At 45.4% G+C, this 21,976-nt stretch overlaps 1 protein-coding gene across 1 annotated transcript; it reads right to left on the bottom strand.

The window, feature by feature from the left end:
- Positions 1–306: 306 nt before the first annotated feature.
- Positions 307–13,964, bottom strand: esrrd (estrogen-related receptor delta). The gene is made up of 7 exons (XM_006627581.3): positions 13,846–13,964; positions 12,885–13,315; positions 10,311–10,427; positions 9,372–9,482; positions 8,859–9,020; positions 6,847–7,116; positions 307–2,166 (listed from the first exon to the last, which is right to left on the bottom strand). Exons 1-7 carry the CDS (start codon positions 13,902–13,904, stop codon positions 1,922–1,924), a joined length of 1,395 nt encoding a protein of 464 aa, XP_006627644.1. The 5' UTR covers positions 13,905–13,964; the 3' UTR covers positions 307–1,921.
- Between the last annotated feature and the right edge of the window lie 8,012 nt (positions 13,965–21,976).

Below are 21,976 nucleotides of genomic sequence, written 5' to 3' on the forward strand. Positions count from 1 at the left end.
GTATTGTGAGGAACTGCTTTTAATATGTGCTAATTCAGTAAATGTATGCAAACAGATGCTGTTGAACCCATTTTTTCAAATCCTGGATATCAGTGTTAGACATTTAAACTGTGCCTGGAGGAGCAATTCAGGAGCCCAAGTCTTGCTTTCTCGCACTGATGCATTTGAAGAGCTCAGGCCCCACCACATGAACAACCCGTGTCCCATCTAAGCATTTGAAACTTTCAGGCTTTTCTGTCTGAGCTAAGGAGAGCAGACGTGTTGTCCTATCGCATGCAGCAGTCACACAAGCAACACAGTGAAGGCTCTGTTGTATTGCAGTTTAATGCGCGTCAGCTTTCTTTACAGTATAAGTGCATTTACCACCAGTCAGCAGGAGGTGCCCTTTTTTATTTTACCTTACTGAAACTCTTTGCAGACTAGATCCCTCTGCTTGTCACTGACGAGAACATGTTTCGCACAAGATGGCAAACAATTGATTGCAATATTCAAAAGATCACTGCTTCCATTTTATAATGCGAGTCACAGGTCTGTCAAAACCTCTTCCTTTACAGTATTGCCAGTCCAAAGCTGGAGAATACTCTGCCTGCACTCTGGAACAAACTGACCTATATTGTTTCATCCACTCTAGTGTCCTCCTAGGACTTAAAGCTCTTCGAAATTCACTCCTGTGGAGGACTGCAAACATCACGCCTGATTGATTTCACAGTTTTCAAGTAAGCTTGGAGTCTGGGCCTGCAGTCCCAGCTTCATTAGCCACGGAGTAGACCTCACCATATGGCAAACAGACTGACAGAACTAGAAATTGTGTTCCAGCTGCATTTTCTGTGCTACTATGAGTAATGTGGGAAACTTATGCCGGTTTTTAACTTTCTACAGACTTATTCAGGATATAAATAACAGCAGGACTTTTCCCTGAGAATGCAATTAATATAAATAGCAATAAATGTCTTAAGTCACACCCTCCTCTACTGCGTGCCTTCAAAACAAGTTAATATAACTTGAATAAGGTAGAACAGTCAGATTTTATAAAAGCACCCTGTATGTTTTCAATAACATTTATGTTCCGGTTACCAGCATGAAAAAGGACTTCATTCCTACCTAAACCAACCTGACAGGATGCTGGCGATTCCAGTCCTGGGTCATGAGCTGGCAGGTTTACTGTGGGAGAGCAACAGTAGGGCATGTTTCCGGAATAATCCCGCAGGAATTCGCTAGAAAGCACCAAAACAATATGCGAAAGGCAACCGGCGAAAGCGTTTAGAAAAAAGAAAACGGAATCTATTGCAAAAGTTACCGCTTTCTATGGGCGTCCCAACACGGGAAGCATTTTTTCTTCTAACCTCTGAAACCCCTGACCTTTGCGTTTTCATTTTTTTAAACCAAATAAACGTTTAAAACCGAATCTATTCTAGCACAAATCAGGATACACTTATCTCCCATCGCTCACGTAAGTGACTAACTACCCCCTCCGCCCTTAGATACCCGGAGTCAGCGTCTTCCACCTTAAGGCATCCAGACGCGATTGTCCCTGTTTAGCACTCGCTAGGCTATCTTTGGCGACCTCTTGTGGACTCTTACGGGATTGTACACATACTGTTGCTCTGCCACAAAGGAAAATCCATTTGACAATAATGTGATATGACAGTTCCTGTATGTACTTGGAAAATTCAATACCATATCACAGATGGCTCAGTTGTAGCAGAGAAAAACCGAAAGTATGCTCCCCCCATAACATATTTGGAATATCCAATCCATCTCGGGTTGATTTCGAGGCGATGAAATGTTTTTCCTCTCTGGTTCCGGTGTGAGCACATAGGAATGGTGAACTCAGGCAGCCATCCCAGAAGGGCCGGGCTCCACGGCGTGGGGTGGGGTGTGTCGGTGTGTCACTGGGGGACTGTGTGTGTGTGTTTGGGGGTCACATCTTGGCCTCCAGCATCTCCAGGAAGAGTTTGTGCATGGGCACCCTGCCCTCCAGCTGCAGCCGGCAGAAAGTGTCCACGGCGCGATTGGCGGTCTGCCGGAGCAGCGGCAGGGTCATCAGCAGCTTGCCTGTGCGGTGGGGGTCCCCGGGGTGCCGGCCGGTCTCGAAATCCTGGAGGGCCTCGTGGAGCACGTCCTGGAACTGCTGGATCGCCTCCGGGTTCTCCACACTGCCGGAGTCTGCAGCCAAGAGAATGCAGTCCCGCATCAAGACATCGGGAAGCGCAAGTGTTACTAGCTGTTACTAGCTAGATCTAGCTGATCAACACCTTTGTCTTCTCCCGAATTGATTACCGTAACGCTCCACACGCTGGGGTTTCTAAATCCACCTTGCACAAACTCCAGCACGTCCAAAATTCGGCAGCCAGAAGCCTGACCAGGTCCAGTGCAAGTGTTAACATCACTCCTACCCTGGAGTCCCTGCACTGGCATCCTGTCAGGTTTCGTGTCGGCTTCAAAATCTTCATGCTCACCTACAGTATAAGGCTCTGCATGGCTTGACGCCTCAGTATCTGTCTGAACTATTATCGTCCTACTCCCCACCTCGCAACCTTCGCTCTTCTAATTCTGCTCTCCTAACTGTCCCCCAAGCCCGTCTACACTCTATGGGTGACAGGGCCTTCTCCTGCTGCGCTCCAAAGCTCTGAAACTCTCTCCCCAAGGATATCAGAGAGTCACCTTCTCTAAGGTTATTCAAATCCAGACTCAAACCTTCCTCTTTAGAAGAGCCTTTACATAATTAGTTCAGGTGGGGAGCTGCGTCAGCATGCGTAGGCTGCAAAGGAGCAAGTAATAAGTTTATTCCATGCTGAACAGAGAAGAAAGAAAACAACATTTCGGCCGTGGAGCCTTCTTCAGGTGTGTGGAGCCTTTACATAATTAGTTCTATTATTTATTCCTTTACACCAACCGTATTCAGTAGCCCCATCAAATGTCTCCTCTCATTGTGTATTCTCATTGTGTATTTTTTTATTGTTATTGTACTTCTGTAAAGTGCTTTGAGAAGCCACCTTTAAAGGAGCTATTTTAAATAAAGTTTATAATTATTTTTCCTGGTCCTCACGATGCACACACCTGCTGGGTTTCATCGCCGCCGAGCTCTTTGGTCAGAAGAATCCTGAACTGAGCAGACAAGGCATGTGGCTCGAACTTTCACCAGTTTGTTTTTCCAACCCAGAGGTGACAGATTTTAAGTTACTGAAACGCAACAGCTAAAAGGCAGCCTCCAACATGTTGAGGAATGGGGAACAATGAAAGTGTCCAGACTCAGCCTGTCACTGGGTCTGTTAAGGGCTCAGTTGTTTAACTGAGAGCTCCGATGGTGTGAGGGTCCCCAGGAGCAGAGAGGAGCTAAAGGAACAGACAGAAGCCCCTTTGTGAGAATGTGCGTTCAAAGTTTTCATGCTGTCACCTCTGGTCAGGCAAGCACAGCCCTCTCTGTTAGTGTCGCCTTGGACACACTCTGGCTTTTAGAGCATACAGGCAGCCAAAGGCTGGGAGGACACTCACAGCTATTACAGACCTGCACAGTTTTTATTCCATTACTACATCACATTTTAAAAACCCAGCAGTAAAATGAACCTGCATTGAGAGACAATCTAGCTTAGAAGACTAAGAGCCTCTAATAAACTCTAGAAACCTGAGTTCGAAGAGTGAATTCTCCTCCTGTCTCGTTACATAAGAAAACCTGTTCTGTCTCAGAGTTCTTCCCTAGACACTGACAGGACAGAAATCCCAAGTAATGGCAGGAGACACTGGAAATGGGTTTATGAGTTCCTGAGATAGATGGCTAGGACGATGAGATGGATTTATTGATCTCAGCTGCAGGCAGAACAATCTCTCACACAATTCCAGTATTGATTATTTTTCTCTTGTCACAGGCTTCTGGAGGCGGTAGGGGGGAAATCATTTTCCAAACGAAGGTTTAATATGTGGAAAAAGAAGACATTTACAGAAAGGATACTTGCTCACGTTTTGCAGGCGATGATTAAACTTTTCACAATCATGTATAAATAATCATCACTGCAAAATCTCCATGAAAATGTATTTAAGCGCATTGTACAAAACTGACCTGTGTGCGAAACTGGACTAAACAAAGAACATGACTGGTGAATGACTGGCGTAGTTTTTTCTATAAGGCAAGGAGTAGCAATCCACCAAAGTATTTCCACAGAAAAACTGTGCATCAAGCTATGAGTATCAGGGAGCCCTTACCTGTGTGTTGAATATAAAAGTGTGGAGTAAACTTCTTGTTTTCTGAAACTGTCCCTCACTCACCCCAGAACAGCTCTGCTCTCATGAGTGGCAATCAGAGACACGAGGCACCCTTCGTCTACATACCCAAAGCTCATTTAAATTGTACACTATCAGTCAATGAGATTGATCGGCCTCTTAATGACAAAATCAATGCCCTAATTCTGGCCCTTCAGCCAGGACTGTGTCAGGGCAAAGCCAGAGATGGACACTTTCATTTTGAATCCTTGCTGAAGATGAGACCCTTCACTTCAGAGGACCTTCCCATGAGGAGCCTCTGAGGAAGTCTCCACCCGCTCTGTCTCACGGTCTGCGTGTAGGCAGACTGCGAGGACTTCAGCCCAGAAAGTGAGACCTTTGGTTGGCTGCCCAGTCCCTTACTGGTCTGTTAAGCTGCTGTTACGACTGCAGCTGGTCTCAACAAACCCCTCATTATCCAATTTCCCTTACACACCCCTTCCTTCACTATTTAAACCCTCAGCTCACCCTGTACCATTGCTCAGTAGTACAATCTCCTCCGCCTCCGGAGCACACCTCGCCCTTTCCTCCTCAACACCTCGTCTGGACTCCCTCAGCGTCGACTCTTTGGTTTCGGTTGGGGATTTCTCGCTCTTGCCTCGCCCCTGTCGGATCTGTTTGCCTCTCCTCTTGCCTACTACCTGGACTTGACCCTACCTGGGACAACGCACCACTCTACCTCGTCGCCTGCCTGGAGACCCGCACAGGGTTCGTAACTAACACCGTTCTTACAGCTGGTAGCTGTTTTGGAAGGGGTATATTTCTCTTTCTGCAGTTTGGACATTACTCAGAGCAGTGCTGTGGTTAGTAATAGTGGCTCTTGGTTGCTGGGTCTGTGGTTCAGTTTTCATTCTGGGTACCTCTCTGTATGGAGTTTGCATATTCCCCCTAAGCCAGCTTTAGTTGTACTTCACTACCGACAGTAGTAAAGACACGGCCTTTCAAGAGGTTGGTTGTATTTCTGTATAGTTTAGGCTCACTTTCTCACCTTTCTTTTGCAATGAGTCAGTTCAGGCTCTAATATACCAGGTTTATTCATTTGGCAGATGCTGTTTAACAGCATAACAGTGAGTTAACAGCTAAAGTGAATTAGGGCACTGAGGTGTCAAGAAATACAAGTGTTCTTCATAGGGGTATCACTAATTAGTGCTGTAATTAAAAGAAAAGTGTATGTAAAGGAACATGAAAAGCATCAAGGAGTGCCAAAACAAACAAATCCTTCATACTCAGTGAGCAGTTGCTTGAAAGATGCTGTGAAATCTTTTTCCTGGCCAGCTTTTAGTGAAGCAGGCTGCAGGGTGTTTAAGCTGTTGTGAAGGCGGTGAGCTCCGGGGCTCAGAATCCTGCACAATGCTGGGCTCCTACAAAGAGGGTTGAGATTTGCTCCCTGACTCCACCACTGCGTCCCAACCACCCCTGTGAGTGAGTTTCCAAGCCAGAAAAGTCCCAGGAACTCAGCAGCAGCACGGACGCGTAGACCCCTCACTAATCTCAGCTGCTTGCTACAGTTAAAAGTCAATGCTAAATAAGTCATTGCTAAACTGATCATTTTTTATTACTCAGTTCCTCCGTCTGGAGAGTCCAGTGTCCTTCAGCCAAGGCCCTGCTGTCAGTCACTCTCTGGTTTGGGCTGGGAGCTGTGAGGGCTCCTTGCCAATACTGGCAGCCTGCCCGCTTGCTCTTTCCCTGACAGCTGTCAATAGCCATCTCCCCTCCCCGGGACACTAACAGCCTTTTAAAAGACTCGCTCTCCAGAGGAGAAGTGACAGGGACTCCTGCTCAGCTCCCCAGAGGATCAGGGACTTGAACCCTTGTTCCAAACCTTGCCCTCGCCAGACGGAGGCGCGCGGAGGGAGGGGCAGGGAGAGAGCAGGAGAAAGAAAATGAAATCCGAGTTTAAATGAACAGAAAAAAAAGGAGAAAGCTGAACTCTGACAGGGTGATGGACTGGTGTTTGTCTACAGAAGAAACACTGCGATAGGGGACGGACTTTTTCCATGCAAGTCTGTGTGTTACTTCCTCGCCCATAGTACAACTATTACCTCACACATCCCCTGCTCCAGAACACTGTACAAGGTCAAACTACTACCAATGGTCTGGTGACACGCACAGCTGTTTTGCTTGGATTTCTTCCAGCAGAGCCCTCAGTTACACAATCAAACCCCTCACTGACTTAATAATAATGAAATTAATGAGAACTGTTTGTTCCCAGCTCTTAAACATATTGGATCTTTAATCGTTCTATTTTGTAAGTGAAATAAAATCCCTAACTTGTGACCAGAACCAAAATGCAAGCATAGATTTGAAGCGGCTTCTTAGATCGAGGCTTCAATGATCTAAGGAAGGTGGGATGGAATGAAGACCAGCAGGTGTGCGAGTCACCAGGACCAGGATTGGGAACCACTGTGTTAGAGGTGGCGTCTCCGTTTTGTGCTCGGTTTTGGGACGTCCACATTTGAGCATCTGTGTCCAAGCTACTCATTTTGACATAGCACTTTTTTCATGCAGGCATGCCCCTGTTCTGAGAAACAGGGATCTTTGATGCTGCAAAGTGGAAATCAATGTCCCGCGTCGTCGCAGTCAGCTCACCTGAGTTGGCAAGGACCATGGCTTTGAGGGTGACCACCTCCTCCGGGCTGAGGTGCATCTGCTGGTACTTGGAGATCAGGTGCTTGAGGGCTGTGTACAGGTCTTGCAGTCCTGCTGCCCGGCACTGTGCCCGATCCAGCCGGAAATTCCCGGCGAACACCAGCTCCTCGGTGAAGCTCAGCGACCGGGACACTACGACCAAAATCAACGCCTCCATCCAGCCACTCTGGAGCAGAGCCATCTGGTCCACCAGGGAGAGAGCAGAGAAACCTGGGAGAGAGGCACGAGAGCACATCACAGCAGAGCTCCGGAGGGGACTCACCGTGTGCAAGACAAGACTGAATACTAATGCAGACTGATTTGGATTTACGAAGCCCTGTGATATCAAATTGAGCAGCCTCAGCACAAGAGGTGTAGTGACACAACACCATGCACAAAGCCGAGCAGACACAAGCACAGCAGACAAACACAGGAATAGATCTGCATTGTGCAGTTTCAGGAGCAGTGGGGAATTCTTGTTTCTCTAGGACAGGAATCCGATTATTCCTAATGTTGATTTATCTGTGGTTCTTTTTTTTACGTTCTTCAATACCATCGGCCTAAAGGCACAACAAAAGATAAAATATTAACAACAACTTTTTCTGTTTTGCACACAGGGGTGATTCAGCCTGCCTCCATCCTCTGAATGGAACAGAACTGCCACAGAGGTGCAGGGTCCCGACACGTCTGTGCTGCTCTCTGCCCATGTGCACCTGGAAGGCTAAGGCAGACCCCAACCTCTCCACACTCCAGGACATTGGTCCTGCTCGGAGCAGCACAGTAATTGAGAACGGTGTAATGAGCCGATTGAGTTGCCCCCCTGTTTTCAGGTTGCATTACTTGCAGTGTTTATCACAAGCCTACAGCTGGTCCCTGGGCAGGAGACCCAAGTGCCTCTTAAAAACGAATTAATTAACAGATTGGAAACAGCATAATCAGTCTGATCAATAGAGCAGGATCAATAGCTGACAGTGACTGGTGACAGTGAGGGATTGCAGCTTGGGAACTTTTTGGTTTTGGCCAGGGCACCTGGAAACAGTTTCTGTGCAGAGTAAAGGAACTTTTAACTGAAAGTCCAAATCCAGCTGAAGGAGCAGCCCCTCCCCTAGAGCTCTCATATACATTTGTCTCTTGCTCTTCAATCCTTAATCCTTCATTTACAGTAGGATTTCAGTATTTTCACTAGGGTTTGATTCATTATCCTGCCTGGGTATCGGAGTGCCTTCACCGTATTGTACTGCGCTGAGCCACCGCCTTGCCACACAGACAGCACAGTGTATTGTCCAGCAGGAAGCAGAAAAATAAACTTCAGCAAAACCATAGCAAAGTCCCAAATCCCACAGTAAGTTTCCAAAGGCACACTTTTCTAAGGACATCCCAGCTGGCTAGTGAGTCATTGCCAGGCTCCTCAGTCAAGCCGGCTTGCAGGCACACTGCAGTCACTATCCCCTGGCAGTGTCCACCTGGGCAGCCCTGTGCCAGCCCTGCAGGGGCTGCAGGTTCCTTTCTCTTGAGAAGTTGGAGATTTAAAGAGACCTATACAACCTGCAGTGCTCCAGCCTTTGAGGTCCAGAGCTGAGCACCCAAGCTATACATGGCCTCCGAGCTTGGGGAATTCCTCAAGAAGACACTTCCAACGAGTGGTGGCCACTGGACACATCTAGCTTACTGAGTAGCTGACTGACCTGAGGAATTCAGTCAACTGTGCCTTAAAGACCCAACATCTTGAATGGGTCTTCTTGTTCCAAACACCCACAAATGGGTGTTTGTGGAAGTGGAAATGTTTCCTAGTCTTTTTTTCTACATTGGAATAATCATTCTTATAAAACACATTAATTTGGAATCTCTTGTGCCTCCACTTATACTGGTCTGAAAAGTCACATAAGGATGGGGGCAAGATGAGTTTCCTTCATCCCTTGCTCAGTGTACAGGTATGGTTCAGAAACACCAGCGATCGAGAAAAACAGAGATACCTGGGATGTGCTTAGCCCAGCCAATGACGACCAGCAGCTCCCTGTTCAAAAGGTCACACAGGGTCATCAGGGTCTTGATGTCGCTGTCAGGGGTGGTGGGGTCAGGCATGGCGCAGACTGGAGTGGGCTCCATCATAAGGAGGTGCGATATGACTTTGTTACCTACAAAAAGGCACATACACACACTTATGTCACTGTTCGTATGCATAAAGCTGCATATACCTTTACACAGAATGATCAAAATGAATGATACAGACAATTCAACATTTTCATTCCATTCAGCCTTGAAACTCTAACATTATACCACTTGGGAGTTCTTATTAAAAACCATTAAACCATTATTTCTGCTCCTTTCTGTGACAGATATTTGAAAACTCATATGGCAAAGAGGACATAAAATAAAATAGCCTGTGCTCTACGTCATGCAAAACATGGCAAACTTATGTTCCCCTCTTTAATCACTTTTCAGTGTGAATACATGAAGAAATGAATGAATGAGTGCAGTGGTGGCACCTGTGGGTTTGGTGGGGCTTGAATATGGGGCTTTGATGCAGAACGGCCCTCCAGAGTCCACTCGTCTCTTGTACTTCTGGCGACCCCCCCGCACACGGTCCATGCGAACGCCTGCGGACACAGTTATCATCAACGTTATTCCTGCTGGGGTCACTTCAGTATGGAGCCCTGCTAGGTTTAAATGGTCAGATCTGAGTTAGACATGAGATACTGTAGACCGCATGCAACATCCTCAAGAACAAAGTGGAGCATTGGCGGCCACCCCACTGGTCTAGTGTCATACAGCATGTATGGCCTGATGCAGACTGTCAAAAAGAACAAAGCCGCAGAGGTACATGTAGGAAAACCCCTGGGCCATCTGCTTGAACTGTTCATTTTCTTGCAGCAGGTGTCTGCAATAGTGGCAGGAGAGACAGAGGCAGAGGGCTGGGTAAGACAGCCCCTCAAGGGGACACTGGGAGGAGAGACAGAGGCAGAGGACTGAGTGAAACAGCCCCTCAAGGGGAAACTGGGAGGACGGAGAGGCAGTGGGCTGGGTGAAACAGCCCCTCAAGGGGACATTGGGAGGAGAGACAGAGGCAGAGGGCTGGGTGAAACAGCCCCTCAAGGGGACACTGGGAGGAGAGACAGAGGCAGAGGGCTGGGTGAAACAGCCCCTCAAGAGGACACTGGGAGGAGAGACAGAGGCAGAGGGCTGGGTGAAACAGCCCCTCAAGGGGACACTGGGAGGAGAGACAGAGGCAGAGGGCTGGGTGAAACAGCCCCTCAAGGGGACACTGGCAGGAGAGACAGAGGCAGAGGACTGGGTGAAACAGCCCCTCAAGAAGACACTAGGAGGAGAGACAGAGGCAAATGACTGGGTGACATAGCCACTTATGGGGACAGCAGAGCTGAGTTGCAGAGGTTCCGGGTAAAGGGAGAGACATTAGAGACCCTCACCTTCCTTCATCATTCCCACCTGCAGGCACTTCCGAAAGCGACAGGCCTGGCAGGACTTCCTTCTGCGTTTGGTAATCTCACACTCGTTCATCACTGGGCAGCTGTACTCGATGTTACCTGGCCAGGTGACACACAAAAGAAAGTACACGGAATCATTCTATAACAGTAATTCCTCAACATAAACCATGCAAATTCAGCTCAAACCTCTATCCATAATACCTAGAGAAGATCTATACAGCATACATTCTATTTACAGTATGGCTGTTAACTGAAGTCAGATATTTGTCATTTACACTGTGCTCTATCAACAGCAACTTCACTGATAATTGTGTTTGCAATGTGCTTATAAAGTGATTTACATCTCCTAAAATAGTGCTACGCCTATAACTTCCAAAATATAACCTGTAGAAAAAACAACGATTCAGGTGAAAAGGACAGACTAAGAAGTAAGACAGTTTGCATCTAGGATTGTACTGTTATGATAGAATGGGACAGTTCAAGTAGGTGCTGTAGCTGTGTCAACATGTGTAGGCTGCAAAGGAACAAGTTAAAGGTTTATTCTAGGCTGAAAAGAGAAGAAAGGAAACAACATTTCAGCCGTGGAGCCTCACACCTGAAGAAGGCTCCACAGCCGAAACACTGTATTTCCTTTCTTCTTTTTTCAGCATAGAATGAACCTTTAACTTGTTCCTTTGCATAGTATGGGACATATTCCTTCATCAAGAACACAACACAGAATATTATTTAATTGGATGGCGTCTGTAGGCCAATCAAGTTGTATTTGACTTACTTCCTGTTCATTAACCTGTTTGCTTGAGCTAACATGGTTGCTAATTGAAAGACATTCTATGGTTCCTTTTCAGTTCATATCCTGCTCTGGCCATGCTACTCTGCACATTGAGTTTTCACACAGAAATCCATAGGAACTCCGGGCCAAATACAAATATTGATCAGCACTGTCACACCACGACCGGCGAATTCTTTTCAGCACTGAAATCCAGGATCACGAGACAAAAAGGTTGTTTTTAATAGATTATTGACCGTTTTTGCCTGGCTGCTAAGCCCCAGATGGACAAGTGGCTCACAGTTTTGCAGCAGGAGAGCTACGATTGATGGGATCTCATGTTTTGATGGTGGGTAAGACTCTAGCATACTGGGATCACAATCCCAGGGATCAAATTTTCAGGGAGCGCTCCTAAAATGGTGCACTGTACCTGTTCCTTACATTTTAAATCCCTTAGTTAATGGAAAAACAAAGGAAGGCTGGGGTTATTCTTAAGATACTAGAACCGCAAGCAGCTCAGAGCATGTTCTCAAAGCTGAAGGAATGGGATCTTTCCTGGAAAATAAATGCCATGGACTCTATAATGGGAATATGCAGAATAATTTCATCTTTGTGATTAAGGAAAGCAGTTCCCTTTAGTTCCTTGCTGTTGTTCACTCTGATTTTGACATGGGACTGTGGCCAGGAACACAGATGGCCAGCTGGACTTGTCATGGGAAAACAGAATTATGAAGATTTAATTTGTCTTCCTCCATTATCACATGGGAAGGAATCTCCTAGGGCATCACGACAATGCACTCGATACAAACAGCCTCGATTCCCTCAGCCAGTTTAAGAGTAGTGTGATTAGACTGTAGAACTGGCTACAGCTGGGTAAAACTGGAACCATTAGGACTGAATTAGGGGTAAACCACAGAGCTACAGTACGTTACTTGCAGAGAACTGCAAAATCACTTGGCCTCTGCATTTCACTTCAACGTCTTGACAGATGGTTGACTAAGAAGTTGATTTATTAAGTTCGGAAAGCTTTCTGACATTTGATGGGCACTGGTCCTGTTGTTTTTTTTTAAGAATGACCTAGGCAGTCTCCCAACATGTAGCACGCAGAGGCTTCACAGGAAAATCAATTGCACAGAAGAGTTCCAGGCTGTCTGGGAAAAAAACCCCATTGGAAATCTGATTTGGATTCAAAATCTGGGACATTTACTTAGTTCCCTCTAATAGATTATTGATTGCTTTATTAATTAAGATCTCCACAATTGTTCTGTGCCCTGAAACCTTCTCACAGATTTAGGCAAGCATTCTGTGGATCAATTCTGGGCCAGACACACTTTTGTTGTTTTTTCTCCCAGGGAGGGAGCATAATTAGGCGTCTGCTGTATTGGTCGAAAATATTCCATAAGCTACTTAAAAACTAAATGTCCCGCATTATGAACAGCGCAGGCACGCAATGTTACAGCCCCCTTTCATGAGTTCAGTGATTATATCGTCAAGTTGTTCACTCTTCAGCTTCGCTGCACATACGATACTTTTATTTTTTTATAGTTTTCCGTCACCGATGCTAGCTCGCTTGCTGTATTCACTGCAAAAACGAATACAAAAACAGGCGACTGTCAACTAACAAAAGGGATAAGAAAAAAAGGTTGGAATATGGGCAGAACAAAGTGCGAGATCATTCCGAGCTTTACAAATCATGCCTTTGGCGACCTTAGTCGTTAGAGCTTACCGCAACCAGATGTGGGTGTGGGCACACGGCACAGGTGCTGATAAGTTCGCCAGGAGCTTTTTACCTTGAATGGTTCTCTTGAAGAACGCCTTGCAGGCCTCACAGGACGCTACACCATAGTGGTAGCCCGAAGCGAAGTCCCCGCACACCAAACAGAGCCGCTTCGGTCCCGAACTGAGCGCGGCGGCGTAGTCGCTCTTGAGAAGGGTGTCCGCGGCCGGGAGCGACAGCGCTCTGTCGGCTCGGTAGAACTGGGCGCTGCAGGTGTCGGGCAGGGCTCTACCGCCGCCGCCGCTACCGGCGCTGCACGAACTCGGGGAATCCGGATCGAGAGAGTGCGCTTGAGAGAGCAGGCTGTAGCCGCTGCTGTCTGAGGAGCCGCCGGGGCTGAACTGTGTGGCGCTGTCCAGCGCTAACGTGGGGCTGGGGGGCTCCGTCTTCACACTGGGCTCGCACGACGACGGAGAATCACCGATGGGCGACCGGCTCAGTAAACTACGAGAGGTACATGAAACGCGTTTTAATGATAGTGGACGCATGCGTAAATATAAGAAACTCCTTAAAATGACATGATTGCCTTCAGTTTTGATAACTTTCAACCACTTAATCTAAGTTAAAACAAGTATATTTGTCCTATAAACTCATTAAGCACATGAAAGCGGAGCACAAGTGAATTGCTTTAAATTACTGTCGATTATTTTTCCGTTAGGAAACACTCATGCGTAAAAACGAGTTAGCAGGTGTTTAATTGTAGCATCGTAAATTCGTGTGATAGCTGACCAATGTCAAACAGCACTAAACGTTAGACTTTAGGAAGATCTAGTATGAATTTGTCACTCTTGGTCGTGAAGAACGAATTATAATAATAATAATAATTATAATAAAAATAAACATTTCACATATACAACACTGCACGTTTTAAGCACTAATATAGATAGATAATACTTTATTAATCCCGTAGGGAAATTGATGTGTATATAATATTGCTGAACAACATTCACGCTAGGCGAAACTTGAATACTTACTGGCTGTGTTGATTGAAGATGTGAAAACTGTCACTCAGACAGAAGTCTTTCAGGTCCATCGTGAGAAACTCTCAGAATGACCAACCCGAGCTGTCACGAGCAGAAACCCACGGGCTGGAGACGCGACTGAAGTCGCGGGACAGAGAGGCGCTCTTATTTAACAGGGATCTGATATCAGCAGGGAAAGGGGGGCGGTGTGAACTGAGCTAATCCAGCCACAGTCAGTAAGCGGCTGTATCGATGAATGCAGCCCAAGCTAATATACTGTATAGGGAAATAAACTATTCAGAACCATATACTCATAAACTGATTGAACTCTTATCTATAATAATAAATGCAGGTATAAGCAATTACAGGTAAACAAATAGGTGCTGTAGGGTCAGCACATGTAAGGTGAAATTCTATTAAATAATAGGTATAACATATACTGGACATATCTTCATTGTAAAAGTTAGTTTGGAACTTTTTTAACTTGTAACAGTTAAATGGGGGTTAAAAAGGTGAAGCAAAGTCTGAGCTGTGTGAAAGAACCATCCTATCCTTTCCACTAAATTAAAGGTGACCCACAAATACTGAAGGTAATCAAAGGGAACAAAATCACAATGGTTGCACTAATATCCCACATCACACAGTATGGGAACTGAAGAAATAGCTGATTTATTGTACGGCTTCTGACTCTCTTCTTTTAAAAAGGATGGATTGTGTTCTGGTGCATTTTTCTTGTTTGGTTATTTTGAATGTTAATGTTACTTTGCTGCTGCTCATCACTCCTGACCCACTAACCCACACTCAGAAAATTCAAAGCTGATTAATAGTCTTAAGGTCGGCCTTGCTGATCGGGGAAAAATGATCTTTTGTCACTGCATTCTGACAGGCCCAGAGCAGCTCCCATTTTCGGATGATTTTTTCCCCTTTTCTCTGAACAGGATGTTGCTTACAGTCAATGAAATGAACAGTTTAAGGTTCGTGCGGTCGTCCGTTTACAGTCAACAGTTGCAAAACGGCGATTTGACAGAGACGCTGCCAGCATCTTAGCAAACTGAGGGGGCAGGAACCAGCAGAAAACCAGTCCCCTTTGCACAGTCACAGGAGTGTTGAAACTATGGCCATTCAGGTATTGCCGTGTTCATACCCCTTTTTCTGGTTGTAATGATCACAAGACCTCTTAACTGCTACTCAAGGACTTTTGGGTGTTATTTTCCAGCTCATTCTGAACCGTCATCCATTTACTTGCATTAAGAAATAGAAGAAGAGAGTTCTGGAAACAGTGTGTCAATGCCCTCCCTTTCCAGAATGACAGTGTAGAACATCATGAGCTGACAAAGTCCTTCTGTCACTGTGGCCAGTATTACAGCATATTTAACACACGCAGAGCCTTGCAATTTTCAAGCTGTTTTGATGAACAGACTTCAAAGCACAAATAGTTAGTTTCTCATACTGATATCCCTGCAAAACTCAATAGTGGCAGTGCACTTCTCAAAAGTGCTGGAAAGCCAGACTTTGTGTGGTAGGAGCTAGACATGCAATATTCAGCCTCTCTTATTGAAAAGTGACTCCCCCCTATCCCGCCTGTATCCACCCTGGGGCCTAGCCTCTCGACCTGGAGGTTCGACCAACATGCCTGCACACAGCCATCAATCACTGCCAGGCTTGGCAGCCGCAGAGAAGGTACAACACAAACACATGTGTATCAGCTTCAAAACCAATTATTTTCCACCTCCATGTCACAACAGTGCATGGGCTGGCTTGAGGGCCAGAGAGGTTTAGTTAGAACTGATTCCCAGCTGAACAGGTACCAGGAAACTATAGCAATCCAAAAAAAGGCTGATAGGTCCTTAGGGACACACTCAGCTCTTGCATTCCGTAATCCTTCCTGGTCTGCCTCCCAGATCCTAGCACACAGAGTGAGGTTGGTTTATTCTTCGGTGCCCTGCAATTAGTCCTCCAGTATTGATAAGCACACACCTTTGCAGCTTTAACCAGTCTTTAACTGTGTTCATGGATGCTTGTATTAGGGTGGTCAATATGAGACTTATTGAGACCTACTGTAGTGGTCTGGTGTGTTTACTGTAGGTGTGCCAAGGTCTTGTGTGTGAAACCCTAGGGGTGGAGTGGTGGCTCTGTGGCTGAGGATCTGTGCCTGTGGCTGGAAGGTTGCCGGTTAAAATCCTGTGGCGGGCAGAGGAATCCTACTCCGTTGGGCCCCTGAGCAAGGCCCTTAACCCCAGCTGCTCCAGTGGTGCCATATAAATGGCTGACCCTGGGCTCTGACCCCCAGCTTCTCTCCCTGTCTGTGTGTCTCATGGAGAGTGTTGAGGTATGTGAAAAAGACAAGTTCCTAATACAAGAAATTGTATATGGCCAATAAAATGATCTTATCTTAGAGTCACTCCAGTGGACCTGGGTGTGTTCTGAAAGCTCTGGGCAAAACTAGCCTGACCCAGGCAAAATAAGATTGACCAGACTATCGGTTTTCATCCTTAAGTGTACAATGTCACAGCAGTACACAATTTCACACAAAAGAAAAAAACATATACTGTATGGGTTTATGATGTGCTCATCATATTCTTGAATGAAAGTTCTCACTTAACAGAGAACATTTCAAAATGGTACATGATCAATGAAAAATATCATTAAAGAGTGTCATTTATATATTTTATTTCACAGGGTGAGATGCACTTCAGTTTCTGCAAATATATCTCATGATGAATTAAGTCAACAAACCCATGTATAAGTAAGTGTGCATCTCCCCATGTGCAAAGGTTATTCTGTTTTCAAAAGGTTTAAATAAGTTTTAAAAAAATAGCAAAGCAGGAACACCAAAAGAATACCAAATGACCATTTTTCTGTTCTAAACTTTCTTTACATGTTCCTTACATTTCAATGCAACTACCACCTTAAATGGAAAACACCAAGCAATCCCACAAGCCACTGAATGCTGGTTAATTTTCTGACAATGCAATAATGGTGATTGCTTGATGTTGTTGAACTATTTTCAGTATACATTTAAATGAACTGACCTCACCGGTTTAAAATGTTGAGCATTTCCTAGACGTTTGCATTCTAGGATGCATTTCCTAGAATGCATCCAAAAACATAGTGCTTGTAGCTGTAATGATTCATCTGTTTAGAGTGTTTCTAAACCACTTTATGATAAACACCACTGCGCTGGTTATGTTCAGTGCTTGAAAGTCAAACGAAACAGCTGAACTCTGTGATGGGGGACTGGAATACTAAGCACCCATAGACCCTGCAGCAGATTCTGGAAGGGGGAGGTTAAACGTACTTGCTATAGTTAACACAAAAGCAGTGATACTGAGTGAGTCAGTCAGGTTCAGAACATCTATGGTACAAAAGTGAATCATACAATAGGCTAGATTCTGCAAAGGCACTGATGTTCTTGAAGGTCACTGCCACCCTATGAAACTTGAACAGAAATTTCACCACTTTTAGAGTTTTAACTCCTGTTTCACATACTGTAGTTTATGTCAATTGGCCTTTTTGGGTCTACCACGCCTTTACCGTAATTTCACTGCGCTTTTTTCACAACTTCTTTTTCATAAAGATTTCTACTAACAGGTACAGATAAATTACTCAGGAGGGATATTGCGTTAGGGACTTCAAGTCCTTTGAAACTCTAATTTGGTAAACAGATGCTTGTTGTTTCTAGCTGGATTGCACCAGCAGGTAAGGCTCCGTTTCCCTGTTGGTAAAACAGGTGGATTGATTTGCAAACCGCCCGCACCCGTCACGTGGGCTGTATTTACACAAAATGAGCTCCCCTGTGGCACACGCGCGCGGGGAGTGGGGGAAACACAGCCGCCGGTGAAATCTCCACTCAGGCATCGAGACAGAGAAGGGGGGAGTGTCGGCTGCGGACGCAGTCAGTGGGTCGCGTTTAGAAAGGATTACACGGCAGATTAAAAGCGCCATTCCGCTGCGAGAGACGGCGTTTTCATACGCTCTGACTCCCCGGCAGGTGCGGTACGACATCCCCTGCAGGTCAAATTCATTCGACTGATGAATTACCGTACTTCATGAGACAGAGTTCTGTCGCCAGAGAACTGTGTCTCGCTTTTTATAATTAGCACTTAACCTTATACACGTTACAAAAAATAATGACAGTTCTGCCCCGTCCTCATCATCAGTTTAATTGACCAATCTCCCTGCCACTTTCTTACTTTTGACCCTAAGGAAACTCAAGGGGTGTTCAGAGAGGTTAGGCCTTTATATGAGGTACAGACCAATTTGGTTTAAATATTAATAACTGAGCGTAACTTTATATATAACTGTATATAAGAGCGCTAGTGTGAGGTCAGGCTTCTAGAGTCCGGCTGGAAAGATACGGGTTCGAATCTCAGGTGGGGCGCTTCTTGTCCTCATGAGCGAGCTAGGAATGTGCTTGGTACACCCCCCAACTACAATGTCTAGACAAATTAGTCGCTGGGGGTAAACATTTCAAGTACATTAATGAATTTCTGGTCATATAACCCATTGCTTTCAATCGAGAGAACGAATGTTTTAGCTAGGAACCCTTAAAAACGACTTATTTGTTATTATTCCTTTCTTGACTGAAATGACTATCTGTTTGCTCGTGCTCTTTTAAAACAAAGCGTTACATACTGCAGAGGCGTGAGGAAGATCAATATTACTAAACCTTATATTTATATTTAACCGTGTAACAGATGGATTGCAAGAACAGGCTTAATAAAACAGGTATATAACACCGTAAAACCCTGTATAATAAATACTACTATCTTTAAAAGACGATAAACAAGTTTTGTATTTTCACCTGATCACAATGCCCATAGCAGAACGTATTGATTCCCTCTGCGAAGAGGATGGTATCATTAACTGCGATTCACAGAGCAACAGAGGCATCAGAAATGAGGTGCGTGAGATTTTGGCCCGGTGAGATCTGCTTGCATCGCCTAGTTGAGCGCCTGCGCCTGGACTTCGACTGAGGTGGTGGAGGAGAGATGCGTGAAAGAAAATGCGGAAATAATTTAATACATATATCTTACAGAAAGGTCATCGGGAATGGTTATGGTTTAGAACAGCTTTGGCGAAAGGCTTTATTGCATTACATCCATCTTCATTCAGTTGATAATATTGTCCGGCGTTCACGATGGTCATCTGATAAAAACGCGTTACAACACAGGCTACACGTATAGTAGCCTGTATTTCCCGAGGTGCTAACAGAGACTGAAATGCGTTAATCGTTGTTAACGTCTTGTTTCGTAATAAGCGCATTTTTTAACCTTCTTAACCGGGAAACCGAGTCAGTTAGCGTTAACTACTAATTACCGACTATCAAACGGGATGGACAGACCGAATAGCCTCTTTTCGTTCGTAACCTTTCTTGAATTCTTCTATAAATGTAAAGGTATGTTAAGTGTTAAAAAATACTCTAAAAATGACTTCGATTCAGTAAGTCTATGGAGCGGGATCACAACGACTCGTCCTGGTTTCGGTAGCGTTCGCCCTCGATTCAGCGGGTGAAGGAATTCCTCGCTCTTCCGCCTGACCTGCGGTGTGGAAGAGCTGCGGGTGTTGGACCTCAGTGGTAACGTGGGACCCTCCTGTCTGAAACTGCTATATAAACGTGAGGTCTTATCATCACCTTCACCACCATCATCATCATCAGCAAGGGTGACGGTGTGGAGGAGCACTTACCAGTACTTTGACACTCTATTTTCTTTATTTTAAGTGATTTTAAAATACAGTGTATTAGAGTGCTTTAAGTCATGCCAGGGATGAGCATGGCTTGGCAAATACTGTACATGACTGTTACTAATACTATTAAGATGTCCTGTGCATAACAGCCGTAAAGCCAGAGAAAAAAGAAGATTGGGCACATAAGAAAGTAATATCAGTGAAAAGGACCTTCTTAGCAATGTAATATCCATCCATTTTCTAAATACTTTCTTGAATGCAGGGTCATAGGGAGCCAAAGCCTATCCCAGCAGGCACAGGTGCAAGGCAGGACACACGTTGGATGGGACCAGACGCAAACTCTAATACAAACACACGCACACCTAGGGACAAGTTTCACAATTTACCTACCACTTTGCCTTTGGACTGTGGGAAGAAACTGGAGCACCTGCAGGAAACACACATAAACCTAGGGAGAACATGCAAACTCCACACAGACAGTACCCCAGGGATCGAACCCAGGGACCCACTACTGCGAGGCAGCAATGATAGGGTCTGTGCCAGGTCTAGCAAGGAAGGGAGTCTACTTTAATGTTGGACCACCAAAACTTTAAAGCAACACAATTGGACTGTTTTGGCACCTTGTTGTTCCACATATTTAAAGCTGCTGAGTCTGGATTTATGAATGAAAGGAGAGGCAGGTTCTTCTTAGAAAAGCACATAGCATTAGGATCATACTCCTGTGGTCTATTTCTCCCACCCTCTGTCTCAGGTGAGGAACATTCTGACCCAGTTCTAGCTCCGCTGTCCACACAGTGGGGTGATGCGATTACTGTCTAGGCTGCTGAGTGACATCTGTCTGCTATCCACCCTAATCTCCTAAAAGGTCTCTGCAGCAGGGCTCTGAGGTGAGCGCACACACATGCACTCATGCCCTCCACTGGACTGTGGCCTGTCTGCTCATGTTTACAGACACACGGTTCATGCAGCGGCCAAAAACAGGCCACTGGGTTAAGTCTCATCCCCTCTTTATCTCTGTTCATACCTTGAGACCATGCAGGATCACAGCTGGGAGCTCTCATGCTACTGTGTTCATTTCAAGCAGTGGCTCATGGCAGGTGAGTGTTAAGAGCTTAGCAGCACCATTAGCTTACCTAACAACAAACTGAGGGGGGGTGGTGGAGAGGAGATTTTCCCTGTCATGATAGCAATCGATTAGACAGATTTAGCAGCAAAAAGGCTGAATCATCCTTTGTCTCTCTCACTTGGACTGATCCCTGGTCTTTCAATAGCCATACTGCATGTTGTGATAGTGCAGAAATCCGTGGGAAACAACTAGAGATAATTCAGTATTCTGTTTCTATGTTGTGATGTTCCCAGATTCCTGCACACCACCTTTTAATGATATAAACACAATCCAGTTTATGGTTAATACCCTCCACAGTGATTGGTGGTGCTCAGTGTGTCCAGAGCAAGAATGCTGCTGTTTACTGCATATTTCTCGCACAAGGGGAAGGAAAGGCTCACATAGTTCTATAACATGCATGATCATAATTATAGAGTAATGCGAAACAAAATGGCAAAGAAACTTCTTCTTTTCTCAGTTGGCCTTTTAGGCAGTTTTGATTGCTCAGCAGTATTAGTTCCTTCATGAAAGCATCTGAGCATTAAAAAACTTGCATTTATGCATGTGTGCTTTTAGAACAATAAAGTATATAGATTCTGGACATTGATAGAATGTTTCAGGCATCATTTTGATTTGCTGATCATTACTGAATGATGCATAAGCACTAAATCACCTCATTACAGAGTTGATTCGACACCAATGAGGCGGTTTATCCTGCTGAATGCTAAACAAACTGACAATAAAAAACACATAAGAAATGACCAATATGCCAGCGTTACAATGGTCTCTCCAGTAGTCGAGCCCAGTGCTCCTTATACTTATATAGCACTTTTCTGGACACTCCCCTCCACCACCACCAGTGTGTAGCCCCAACCTGGATGATGTGACAGCAGCCATAGTTCAGTAGTACACTCCCCCACACACCAGCTCTATGTGGGGAGGAGAACAGAGTGATGAAGCCAGTTCAGAGAGGGGGATTATTACTAGTCTGTGATTAGTAAAGACTAATGGGAAATTTGGCCAGGATTCCAGGGTAACACCCCTACTCTTTTCAAGAAACACCCTGGGATTTTTAATGATCACAGAGAATCAGGACCTCGGTTTTACGTCTCATCTGAAGGACGGTGCCTTTTTACAGTCCAGTGTCCCCGTCACTATACAGGAGCAACTGGACCCACACAGACCACAGGATAAGCGCCCCCTACTGGCACCCTCCAATACCTCTTCCAGAAGCAGCCTTAGTGTTTCCCAGGAGGTCTCCCATCCAGGTACTGGCCAGGCTCACACCTGCTGAGCTTCAGTGGGGCTGCCAGCTTTGAGTTGGAGGGTGATATGGCTAATGGGAATGGG

This window comes from Lepisosteus oculatus, chromosome 3 (assembly GCF_040954835.1).
Source record: "Lepisosteus oculatus isolate fLepOcu1 chromosome 3, fLepOcu1.hap2, whole genome shotgun sequence".
Lineage (NCBI taxonomy): Eukaryota > Metazoa > Chordata > Actinopteri > Semionotiformes > Lepisosteidae > Lepisosteus > Lepisosteus oculatus.

Excerpts from the sequence above, each read along its gene's own strand:
- esrrd (XM_006627581.3), bottom strand. The coding sequence starts at position 13,904 with ATGGACCTGAAAGACTTCTGTCTGAGTGACAGTTTTCACATCTTCAAT. Across the intron at positions 7,117-8,858 it reads CTGGGCTAAGCACATCCCAG|GTTTCTCTGCTCTCTCCCTG; the intron begins GTATCTCTGTTT and ends CCTCTCTCCCAG. Across the intron at positions 2,167-6,846 it reads CATGGTCCTTGCCAACTCAG|ACTCCGGCAGTGTGGAGAAC; the intron begins GTGAGCTGACTG and ends TCTTGGCTGCAG.